Consider the following 12,905-nt stretch of genomic DNA (forward strand, 5'->3'; position numbering starts at 1 on the left):
TACAACTACCAGGAGTGGTACACCGCGGCTGTGGTAGGCAATGGTAACGCTCTTCAATACGCGCATAAGATTTGCGTTTGGGGCGTTTCGGTGTTTCTATGTTGTGGCTGCGAAAAAACAGGACATCCCTGCTTCGTATGTCGCGTGCCAAGCTACTCTTTGAATTGAATTCCATGCTTCATACGAAGCACGGATGTGCTAGTTACACGTTTCCGTTTCTTCAGGCAGCGCAGTGAAACGCACTAAAAGACAACTGTGTGTATGGGCATTTAAACACCCTATTATACACGTCATTAATTCTTACTGTTCGTCAGGACCTTGCTTCGGCAGCACTTGCAAGCACCGATCTTTTCCCCGTGTCATCAAGGAACACAACCGCTCTCACTGATGTAACGCATAAAACTAAAGCATTCATTTTACGTAGGTATATATTTATTTGTGCTTGTAAGGCGCAGTCGCCACAGAGAGGCTTGGAGCACGTAAAATGAATGCCTGAGTATAAGTTGTGATAATGAGTGCGATATATGATGTGGGGCCGCATAACCTTCAGTATATCTTCATAATTAACCGCCAAAGGAATTAATACTCTCGTGCATTCCTGAAAATCAGGTTTGTGTAGCGGAATTTGCCCATTGAGTGACCAGCGGTATCCTCCCTAAATATATGTTTGTGGCGCAAGTTTTGTGGCTCAAAACATTAAAAATTTCCGGGCTTCAAACCGTTTTGCGGTCACTGTTGATGACTTTTTCGTACACTGATTATGATCTAATGAACACATTTAAACCATGGAAACCAAAACGCAAATAGCGTGTGTACGTCTTACTTCAAGATCATCATTGCCAATGAAAGAAAACGCAAGGAGGTTTGCGCGAGCGCACGCGAAGGCTCGTTTTTCGTGTCTCAACTGTCTCGACGACCTATCCGTTCCATCGGCTGCAATATACGAAGACTTGGCAAAAAGACTCTTGCGTTAAAGCCGCCGAAGATCCCCGTCCAAAAGAATGGCGACCCTGAAGGCCAATAACCTCGCCAACCCAAACACCGAGTTGGGGAATATCCGCAGCGCGTCGCCAAGAGTCCCTCGCACTGAAGAGGACATCCACGTCTACGGCTATGGCCAGTTCCAGAGGATGGCGCTGCTCTGCTCTATCGTCTCGTTCTTTATGAATGTAGTCCACAGCCAGACGCTCCTCGTCATGTCGCGTCCTGTGGCCCATTGGTGCAAGCCCCCCGACGAGTACGCCGGCTTGTCCGCGGACGAGTGGAAAAACACGAGCATCCCCAAAGACGTGGACGGACGATTCAGCAGCTGCACCCGCTACGAACCGCCGATGCCAACGCCCGCGGACAACAAGACCGAGGTCAGCTGCGACCGCTGGAACTACGACAACGAGGTTGGCGCCACCATCGTGAGGGATTTCAGCCTCGTCTGCGACAGGAAGTGGCTGCTCCGGGCGCTCCGCTTCGTGTACTCACTCGGCGGATCGGTGCTCCTGCCCATCATGGGCTCAGCGGCCGACAAGTACGGGCGCAGGGCAGTCCTCGGCCTAACCTTGTTCGGCCTTGTTTTGTCCGGGGTGGCCACGTCCCTTGTGGAGACACTGGTCGAATTCGCGGTGCTGCAGCTTCTCACGTCTGCATCGATCACCACGTTTCAGGTTGGTGACGGGGTGCTCGGTTCCGTTTTAGAGCGCAGCTCTTAGGGGGCCCGTTCCCGGATTGAGCGGCGTCGCCGTCGGCGTCGGCGTAACCAAGGTCACCCCAAAGTCACCCCAAGGTCACGTGACCCCCAAGGTCACCCAAAGTTCACGTGACCCCCAAGGTCACCCCAAAGTCACGTGACTCCCCAAGTCACGTGACCCTCCCCCAAGGTCACGTGGCCCCCGATGACGTCATTAGTGACGTCAGTGATGACGTCACCGGCATCCGCATCGTGATCGTCATTATCACTGATGACGATGACCATGCGATGACGCCATCATGACTGATGACGTCATCAGTGATGTCACTGATGACGTCACCGGCATCCGCATCGTCATCGTCATCATCACTGATGACGTCATTAGTGTCGTCACTGATGACGTCCTCAGTATCCGCATCATCATCGTTACTGATGACGTCATCGACATCGGCATCGTCACGTGACCCCCTAGGTCACGTGACCCCCCTCCCCCAGTACCCTTCCCTCCTCCTCCTCAAGAGCTGCGCTCTAATTCGGCGTTACAGGAAGTTGTAAACTTCTTTCACTTTTTTAGATAGTAATATCACGACGTTTTTTTTTATTCTAATCGATTAAGGCAGGTGAACAGTACAGCGCACAAAAAGACAATGATATATCGCTTCTCGCCCTTTGGACTCAGATTGTTTCAATTTGATGACAAGGCAGAGGAAAGAAACATGCACGACACGCAAGCGCTGACTGGCAACTAAATTTATAAACAAAAGAAAGAAGAGAACTTACTGAAAGTTATGCTACTCCAGGGCGTGGCACACACCACACAACACCATCTAACTAATATGTCTTCGCTCCATATTCCTATATGAACACAAGGTTTGTGGCTGTAGCAGAATGACTGATGGGTTTCTAATGCAGCTATTATTACAAGGCGCTTCCGAAAAATTCGCGACTTGTTTTGTCTAAAGGGGCTATGCAATATTTATGACTTGTAAAGAGTTTGGAGTTTTTAATTCTTTACAACGTTTATCTTGCAAATATGGGGAGAAAAAACCGCCTGGCTATTTGGCACATCCGATTAATTTAAACACATTTTATTATTTGAATTGTCCCGCAATGTTTTTTGATGTATTCATGAGCGCTTACTTGGAACGTTGTGTTCGTTTAATTCATACTTTTTATTCTCACGGCCCCGTTGAGTGCTCTTATTTCGGAGCACGGGTGTACTCCAGAGTGACAACGCCCACAAAGCGTATTTCCGGGGGAGTAGCTTCTTCACAGTAAACTGGTGCTCATTAAGACGCATACTCAACGGGGCAGGGCACACATGAGCTAAGAAAACAAGCACCACGCAGAAATTCACATAGCAACTTGCGCGGACGCTGTGACCTGGCTGTACGGAATACGTCAACGTTACGGCGTAAGCGCAAGTTGCTATGAAAACTGCCACTCGGTGCCCATTCGTCGCTCATGTGTCCCCCGACTAATAGTCCACATTAGACAACATGTTGGCCTGATGAACAAACCAAAATTTCGTTTTCAGTTGTCATGCGCTGTCTAAACAGTGCACTATAAACCAAATTTTTGAGGGATAAATAAACTTATGTCAAGCATTTCACAATTGTTTTATGTCTATCATACCTGCTTATGATCAGTAGGCCTATGTAGAGGTAATCATCAGCTATCGGTTTTGTATGTGAAGCGATTCGTATGGCAAATAATAATAGTCGCTTCTATAGTATTTAAATAAACTTCTGATAAATTAAGCAAATTGTGTCGCATTTCGGAGTTTAAAATAATGAGAATCTAGTGTATCGCAATTAAGTAGCGTAATATCAAAGCAAATAACGGGAATATTTTGCGATTCGCAGCCGCGGGTTGGCAGCAATAGAAAATAAGGTGTGACGCACACCTGGGTGCAGTGTAATAAGTTAGCAAGATGTGCCTATATGTGCTCAATCAAATGGTATATCTTATGAATATTTTCCTTTCAACATGTGTGAATGCGTCCATAACTTTATATCAGGGGTGCACAACTCAAAAATGACGCGGGCCAAAAAAATTTTAGTGGAAACTGCGCGGGCCGCACCTAGTGTGACACGTTACACCTGTTTGCTGCAGACAGGTTTTCAATATCTGGCGTCACCGCATTGGTTACCGTTTGCAGCACATCTCACAGTGACATGTCCGTCACAGAAGGTTAAAGACGGTTCTTGTTGAGGGTCAGCAGTGAGAACGTCTGCTCACAGACATACGTGCTCTCAAAACGGAGTTTTAGGAGCACGTATGTCTGTAAGTGGAGTTCCCCCCCCCCCCCCCCCCCCCCCCCCCCCCAGGACGCGGAGCTTCCTACGGAAAAGAAGACTCTGAGAAAAGTAGGTCAAAGGGTTCGAATGCTTTCTGCCAAGTCAACGGCCGTAGTGCATTGAATGACACGGTGGGCGGTTTCTGCGCTCAGCTAAGCCGCGGGCCGTGGGCCACACAGAAAGTGCCCGCGGGCCGCATGCGGCCCGCGGGCCGGATGTTGTGCACCCCTGCTTTATATCATCGACAAAGCTGTACATGGTTCAGTTTTAGGGGCGCAATCTTCCCTGAAATAAAAAACAGAATCCATACCTCCTTTGAGCATTTCTATTCTTCTCGACTCTTCGTTTGACTATTCGTCCCCTTGCTACTATGCCAGTCGGAATTCCTTAGGGAAAAGCAAGCTTTTCGCCTCCTTCCCTCCCTTCTTTTTCCCCCTCTCCACACCGCTCAGGCCAACCTTCAAGGTCACCATGTGAATTGCAAGCAGAGGACGCGCGAGTTGTCGGCTCTGGAAAAGAACGTGTCGTGAGCGCACCCGGAAATACGTCACTGAGCACGTGACTCGGAAGACGATGTATGAGTTGAGAGTGGATTGGAGACGCCGGAATTTTCAATTGTATGACTTTTTTGTTTGCAAGAACGAACGCGCAAAGGCAAATTTGTTATCAGTTTTTTTTTTTAATCCAGACATGACAGGGAAAAACTACAATTATTCGACCGCAATATTCCGTGAAATAATTGTTGTAGTTGTTCCCTGCCATGTCTGGATTTAATAAAAAATTTGCCGTCAAGGATTACTTCTCATTAGTGTTCAGCTTTAGGACATAAATATTTTGAAGTTATTTTTTTGTTAATATTTCTCACCTGTAAAACGGCATGAGAAGGCGACCGTAGCGCAGGCTCCAATAGACCTATAAGGAGTATTCACTGGCGGCCATATCCGTGTGCGCTGCTGCTGAGCGCATGCTAACGGCGAGCTTCCGTAGTTCTTTTGGAGCGTGCATTTAGCACCATCAAATTTGCCGGTCTTAGCAGGATATTAATGTGAGCTCGTTCTGAGCATGCGCTCTAAACATCGCAATCAAATATGGCGTCCAGTGAATACCTCCTATTGCTATATTAACCAAGCATCAAAGAGAATGCAGGAACTGATGTTCCACGCGCCTCACGCGTTGGCCTCAGCAGTTGTGACTTTTCTAAAGCAAATACCTAAAACAAATGGCATCTTGCACGCGCGTTCCTCAACGCTTTATTTTGCTTATTTACTTGGAATATTTTATACGGGGAAGGCATGCGCGTGTGGCGCGTGGAGCACCAATACCTGCATTCTCCTTAATGCTTGGGTAATATAGCAAATGGTCTCTTGCATACATGTCTCGCACTTGATGTCATCGAACCATACCAACCGCCATTCCTTGTAGTTCTTGCCGAGAAAAACAAATTCAGTTGTGCGAAGTATGTGGTGCACGAGGTACACGCGCAGCAGTGCAAGTCATGTTTACCAATGGGACATATAACTTGCTCGTCCTTATCACTGACTGAACGGGTTCAAGGAGGACTAAGAATGTACCTTCCCGAAAAATCCCGCAAAACCACTCGTCATTCCCATATTGCATCGCGCGGGAAATCGTGGAACCCTTCCAATGCCTGTTCGGGCCGGCTCGATCGTTTTGTACGTCCTGGAAGGTGCTTAATGCCTCTAGCTTACCACTGCGAGACCAAACCAGACATAAAAAAGAGTAACAGATCGAAAAGCCGAAACGTACCCTAATTTTTTATTGTCTTGTTTTGTTTTTTTTTGTTTTTTTTTTCTTGTTTCTTTTTTTGCGTTTTGAAATCACAAAATGCTCAACAAGCATGAATCATCCTTCTATTCAGTTGTTCTCCTTCACGCTTCGTGCATCGATTTGCCGTAGTACGTCGAAAATACGATGAGAGGAGCTGCGTATTTTTGGAATGGTCTATTGGTATGTTGAGAGCATCGAAGTGCCGTACCTCAGGAACGTTGAAGAGCTTCATACACGATGCCCGTATCCCTCCAGGCTATCAGCACCGTGCTGCTCTTCGAGGTGACTCCGCAAGACCACCGCATGCTCTTCTGCATGCTTAACATCTGCGTACCCCTGGTGCTGGGTACGGTGGTGCTCGGCCTTATAGGCACGACCTCGATGCACTGGTCAGCAATGCAGCTTGTTGTGCTATCGCCCACCCTACTGCTGCTGCTGACCTACCAACTAACAGACGAGTCTCCGCGCTGGCTTATCACTTCGTGGAAGTTCAAGGATGCCGAGCGGGTTATCCTCTGGGCGGCAAGAAAGAACGGACTCCGGAACCTGGACAAGGTACGCTCAGCGTACTTCAGGGTCAAGGAGAGCGCCGTCTCGCGTGACGGGTTCACCGCCAGGCCCACCATTTTCAACATCGTTAGCTCACCCCCGTTGCGTTCCCAGACGCTCATTGTTTTCGGTGGTTGGTGGGCCATCTTCAACTGCTACTATACCATAGCTCAATACAAATCGTTCGGAGGCGGTGCCGTCTCCTTCTACATAATGATCGGGATCGCCAACATGTTCACTCAGACCGTCAACTACTTTGTCCTGAGGGGCTACGGCCGCCGGAAGCCGATGTCGGCCTATTTTCTGGGGCTGTCCGTGCTGCTGACGTCACTGGCGGCATTGGTGGCTCTGGGGATGGAGCTGGCGTTCGCGAAAGTCGCGGTCCCGACCGCTTTCCTGGTGGAAGTGGCATTCACAACCATGTTTGTGTTCACCGTTGAAGTCTTTCCGACAGTGGTGCGCAGCGCTGGCATGTGCGGCGCTTTCCTGTTCGGGCGCCTAGGCGGTGTCTCAGCGTCGCTTTTCAGCGCCCTGCTGCTTCTAGATCCTCCGATGGACAGGCTGATCCCCATGCTCGTCAACGCGGTCGTGTTCTTTACCTTTGGTTTGCTGGTCCTCTCGTTGCCTGAGACGTTGGCGATGAGTGCAACCGACAAGGGCCAGGAAGCTGCGCAAGAAAACAAGTGGAGGTTGGACTCGCCGCTGAAGCGGAAGAAGAAGAGAAGACAGGTTCCCAGGAAATGCATTGCTCGAAAACTTGACCGATAGGCACTCCAGAAAGTCCCCGGGGTGTGTGTAACGTGGGGATGTGCTTAGAGAACTAGTCGTGGGTCTTCCTTGAACCAGTTCAATCAAAATGAATGGCGAACGGTATCGGACCCAACTGGTCGCACTGACTCTGTAGCTAAGAGGCTTAGGGTCTTTTCTGCCACTAAAAATGCCTGAAAATGGAAGCCCCACAAAGATCGTCCTTTTCATTGTCTGAACGGATTAAAGGAAGACCAACGACTGGCGTTTCGAGCTGAGCGAGGGGCATGATACATTTAAAGGAGTATTCACACGGGGGATCATTTGCGGGCAGGGTTGTGCGTGAGGTCAGTGATCGGTGGAAACAGAGCGATTCGCTCACCGACTCAAGCTTTTACACGAACGGCGGGGAGCCGAAAGGGGGCGTCTGTGTTATCAGACGCATTTAGCGGTCGCACTTTCGACAACAGGTCTCGGTGCACGCTGACGAGAAAAGAAAAACAAAAGAAAAAAGAAAAAATGAAGGAGTACACGATACGGCGATACGCGATCGTAGAAGTAGCGCTGTTTGATCCAAAATTTGACGAACTCTTTTCTGCTAAAACAAACGTGATTCTTGAATGGGTGAACGCAAAACACAAGGGATGTAGAATCGAAAACGAGTTATATCTGGAGCGGCTTGGGGAAGGCATTCGCGAATATCTAATACCCCATTCACACGATGATAGAGGTACCTCTAGCTCAAAGGCCTTCATTCTCTACGATGAATAAATTCACGAGCCTCCGCACGTGGAGTGTGCTCTCGACCCAAGACCGCAGGCTGATACGCAGAATGCAAAGGGACCTGTGTTAAAGGTGCCTTTATGCTGCCCGTGTGAATGGGGTATTAAACTCCTTTGGGTGCCACGGATAACATCCGTAACAGCGCCAGGTAAAATAAATTAGACAATCACGATGGCACTACCGGAACCTTTCTGAGCAAAATCTCTAAAGTTGCCAGGCATGTGAACCAAATACCGCCAGTTGCAGAGAGAACCCACGCAAGGCTGGGAGTGTTTGTGCAGCCCGTATCAATTCTCCCCTTCCCCTTGCGTGACGTTCTTACCCAGTGATGCGCCTCCCGAGGAGCAGAAGAAGGAATTTCTCCCCTGTGTGAATGCCCCTTAAGGCTCGTGTGAGTGCAGATGAAATCCGGCCACATTCGCCTATAAATTGCTAATCTTTTAGGAACTATATTGTGCGAACCTTTATTTCCCTTCGATGAACATAAAGCATATACCTTAATCTAGACCACTTGCTTGTCTTCATTTTTAAATTCGAAACCTTCTCATGAATTGGGCACCCTAGGTTATATGCGCAAGCAGGTACAGCATTCTGTTGCTCTCCCACAACGCGATCATCCGTCAGTCATCTATACTTGTACACACGTGTCTGGAAAATAATTGTATTTGTTTATTTTGTTGCGTAGACAGATAACAATACTAGCAATAAGACGCGGCAATGGCCTAGGAGCAGTTCTACGACTTCGTCGCAACCCAGGCACGCTGAACAAGCCCCTCGCGGCGTGCAAAGCGAGGTTGTCGACCTGCGTCCTTCGATACTTTATTTTCGGGGAGTTAATTTTTTTTCTTTCTTTTTTTGTTGTTTGAGCAGATTAAGCTTATACACTGAGAAATTCAGGAAGAGGAGGGGTGAGAGGTCCTTCAGAGTGCCGAATGCTGATTGGAATGATAGGTGTGAGGCAAAGGCTATTTGCCCACATTCGAACAGGGAGTGGAGGCAAAGTCAGCTATAGCTGTAATTCTACACACAATCGTTCCATTACAGTAGCATAAAATGGGGTACCGTGCTCACCGAAACCGCTTGCTGGGGCGGTTCAAGTCAAAATCGAGTGATGGCGCTCCTGTTGACTCTCCTGGAGCTTTCCCGCGGGCTTCTGCGATTGCGGGCGTATCAGCTAATGTGTGCGTGTCTGTGTTTTTTTTTATAAGATAGCTGGGAAGATTGGGAAGAATTGCAATACCTGCGTCAGCCGAAGGCATTTGGTTTCCACCTTTTAAACCTTGATGACGTTCACGTAATCCCTGATTACGTACTGTGGAATAAAATGTAAATCACACACAGCAGAATTTTTATCCAAAGTCTTAGCCGCTCGATGTAAGTTCTGATCCTCCTTTTTTCGCCACTCCTCGTCTTCGGGTACACCGAAAAATGCACTATTTGCACGTCCTTCACGCGAGCGTAAACCCTGTTCTATTCAGCCAGTCCCAGAACAGTAGTTTCGTCGTCAAGTGGGAATTCTTGCATTTTAGTCGAAGAAATAAACCGAAACACAACAGTAATCAGAGTGACCTCACGGCAAAGGCGGGCAGAGGAGCACACCGGCAGTGCAGTCGCTCGCTTAACGCCACCACCGAAGCCAAACGGAAACACCGCGGCCGGGCGTAGCCGGGACGCAGGACGCTTCAGGACGGTGGACAGATTGCAGATGTTCCCTTTGAATTGGGAGGCGACAGGAGGAGTCTACAGCAGCGCTCTCGTCGGTTTCCGAGACAACCGAATAGAACACCTCACCTCGAAGCATAAGCGAGAGTGGGAAGTGAGCTCACTAGAGGCCGCTGTAATTCCAATCATAGCTTGACGCTTTGTCGTCGCCGCGGGCTTCAATCTTCTCTCTAATCCTCTTCCTTAGTTTCTCACTGCATGGAAGGAAGCTAGGGCCCATCTCGGCGGCGCAAGCTCTCGTCCGGTAAGAGTAGCTCACAACGCTATGAGCTCGCGCTTCTAGCCTTCTCTGCGGTACAACACAAGGTGAAACGGAGTGTAGCTTAAAACACGCACGGGCGTTGGAATGCATTTGATTGCGGAGCAGCGTCCTTTCGGCCAGAAACGATTGCTTGCTCTACAATAGGAAGTTTTTGTAGATAGTTCTGGCGTCTCCGCTACGCCTCCGCTACGTTATCCGCTACGCCTCCGCAACTGCTGCGCATGCGCTAATCTAGCGCAGACCTTGCGGAGTTGCGGACGTGGTTGCGGAGGCGCCCTACGAAATAGCGGATCTCGAGATACGCTGGCCCTTCGATTGTGTGTCTTTTTATCTATTTTATTTTATTTATACCTATATGCGCGTATAAATAAAGACAACAACGACGACGACGTTGAGAGGACGACACTCAGGCTGTCGGCGGTGCCTCAATCTGTGCCCCGGTGCCTCGGAGGCGGCAGCTTCTACTTTGACTGGGCTACCTCTTTGGAGCCTGATGCTTCGAGCGCAGTGGACCCCAGTGAGCAACTGCGCCATAATGTTCCGGAGGCTCCTTCATGCACCGATCGAACGGCGTGCCAGGTCCCCCAGCTCGCTACTCAACCGCCCATTCCCCTCCACAAAATCTGAACTTCTGCGAATCGGACTGCCATCCTTCCCAATACCAACAATCCATGTCGTCGTCATTATGCGTGTAGATACTCATGACATTATCATGTTCACTAGACGCGGCACCGCGGGCCTCCATGGTACGAGCTGGTGCCTTTCCGCGGTGCCGCGGCTCTCCAGAGACAAATAAATAAAGTCTAAAGACTAAAGACTAAATTCTTAGCTGATCAACAGTCGGTAGCGCCTTAAAAGAAAGAACAACAGTGTTTCCCCGTTTATAGAATACAAATTCTAAAACTACACCATACCAGTGGCGCACACCAGTGAAATAACACAACACCGCTTTGGCGTTTCCGAAAACTTCAAGTACACATCCTCTATTTCCCTCCAACTTAAACTGGACATTACAATTTGGTCCTCAAGAACGCTGAGCCGCCGCATCTTCGGGAATTGGCGGAGAGACGCGTCCACGAACATGAAAGAGCGCGAGATGACAGAGAGAGGATTGGCTCGGCCAAACTGAATCCGGCTTTAAGCAAAGCGCGATTACCAGAAGCTGGCAAGATTTGCTACGTAGAATTTATCCAGAAAAAAATATTAACATTCGTAGTCGTAAGTTAACCATGTGCTGTATTCAAAAAGAGGCACTCTGATAAAACGAATACGTGGTTGCAGTAATAGTATGCGTTTAATGTTTTATGTAATGCTTTTTACGACCGCTAGTGGCGCTGTCATAATCGCAGTACCGTATAGCCCGCAGAGAACGGTCTACGAAAGCACGTTTTTGAGTCTCCGCTATGCCTCTGTTAGCGGGTCTCGTAGCGGGTAGCGGATAGCGTTGCGGAAAGGCCAAAACTATCTACCAAAACTCCCTAATGTGCTCTGTCGCGGAACGTCTGGCAACGCGGAGCCGGAAGGGAGTGGAGACAAGACTTGTACACGTTACTGAAAAATAGTAACGAATTACATTTACAATCACTCAAGGCTAAATTGTAATTTATTGCAATAACAATAACCCTCCCATTAATGTAAGTGACCGTTACCCCCAAAAGTAATCCGTTACTTTCGTGGCGTTGCTTTCAACAATATTTTCCTAAATTAAGAAACAAAGGGAAGAAGGTTATTCAAGTTTTTATTGTCGCCACCTGTTCCATTTATTCACCTTGAGTATTTTGAGCAATACCTGACTCTCGAAAATCTCGTCAGACATTCTGCGTTATTCCTTACTCAGTATGTCGATTGCTACGCTGAACGCCATTTGAACTGAGGCACGGGATGGGAGTGCCATGTTGTGCCTCACGAATCTTTTATGCTCTTCATTGAGCTTTTTCATCGAAGCAATGGAAGTGCTATTTACCTCAAAGATAGAGCTAAGCTTCGTCGTTGCAGCCGTTGCCTGATATTCGAGAGTTTTAGTACAGTTGGTAACAGCAAGGTGATAATTATATAATAACTAAGGTTTGGCTCGATATTCTTCTTTCTTCGGTTCTGAACAGGTCGAGCTTCGGTTGAGACGTTGGTGAATTAGAAAAAAAGTTCCCAATATTTAAATATAAGTAATCGATAAAAAACAGGACACTCATAACAACAATTAATTAGAACGTTGGTTAAAACAAGGAAATGTGAACGCACGTTTGCCATGTGTACCTTTCTTGGTGCCGTTCAAAAACGCACGGAGCACGGACCAACTGCAGTTTACTCCGGTGTTCTCCAGATAGACGTCCGCGGAGGCCATGGGCAGCGAAGGGCAGAGAACTAAGTAAGCCGCACAATGGCCTCGCTCGCGAGTTTCAGTCTCTCCTCAAGCCCAGAATATCAAATCGACGTTAGCCACCATTGTTTTATTTGTAAGACTATCTGCTTGAGATAAGATGCGTCCCGCTGGGGTAAAAACAGGAAGAAGAAAAAAGGAAGACTATAACTATTTTCGAAGTGCTCGCAAAAAGCTGACTCACAAAAAGGGTAACTGAGATGCAGAGAACGTGGCTGCAATTCACAAATAAAGTGGGCCAACCTTAAAAGTTGGACTACAAAAAAAGTAAATATCTTTTAAAACAGTTTCAAATAAGGTGACAGAAGTACGAAAATATGCATCCTGCTTTCTAGAGAAGATGATAAGTGTGCATCGACGAGCCAGGACAAGCACCCTAGCCAGGATGCTTGTGGCAATAACACCTTCACATATTATCACATCTCTTTCAGTGGATTTTCGGGTAGACGGAGCGTTGTCTCGTGCTGTGACATTATAAAAATGGTCCTAGTCACTATAACCGAGAAGGACATTGTTATTTATTGTTTGTGCACTTGCGGCCTCGAGCTCCTCGAAGAGGCACACAATCGCTTAGTGTCCTCCTCTCCCTGCCTTCGATCGGAAAGAAAAAAACAGTCACTGAAAGAGCGGATATAACTTGCCCCCCCCCTTTTTTTTGTAGAATGTTTATTTGAATCTTCTGACATTGTTGTCAGG

At 48.0% G+C, this 12,905-nt stretch overlaps 1 protein-coding gene across 1 annotated transcript; it reads left to right on the plus strand.

Annotated features, from left to right (window-relative positions):
- The first annotated feature begins 1,001 nt into the window (after positions 1-1,001).
- LOC115331897 (solute carrier family 22 member 7-like) lies at positions 1,002-7,086 on the plus strand. Its single transcript, XM_029994161.2, has 2 exons — positions 1,002-1,658; positions 6,025-7,086. Exons 1-2 carry the CDS (start codon positions 1,002-1,004, stop codon positions 7,084-7,086), a joined length of 1,719 nt encoding a protein of 572 aa, XP_029850021.2.
- Positions 7,087-12,905: the final 5,819 nt, after the last annotated feature.

Source organism: Ixodes scapularis, unplaced genomic scaffold (genome assembly GCF_016920785.2).
Source record: "Ixodes scapularis isolate PalLabHiFi unplaced genomic scaffold, ASM1692078v2 PGA_scaffold6__148_contigs__length_123643588, whole genome shotgun sequence".
NCBI lineage: Eukaryota > Metazoa > Arthropoda > Arachnida > Ixodida > Ixodidae > Ixodes > Ixodes scapularis.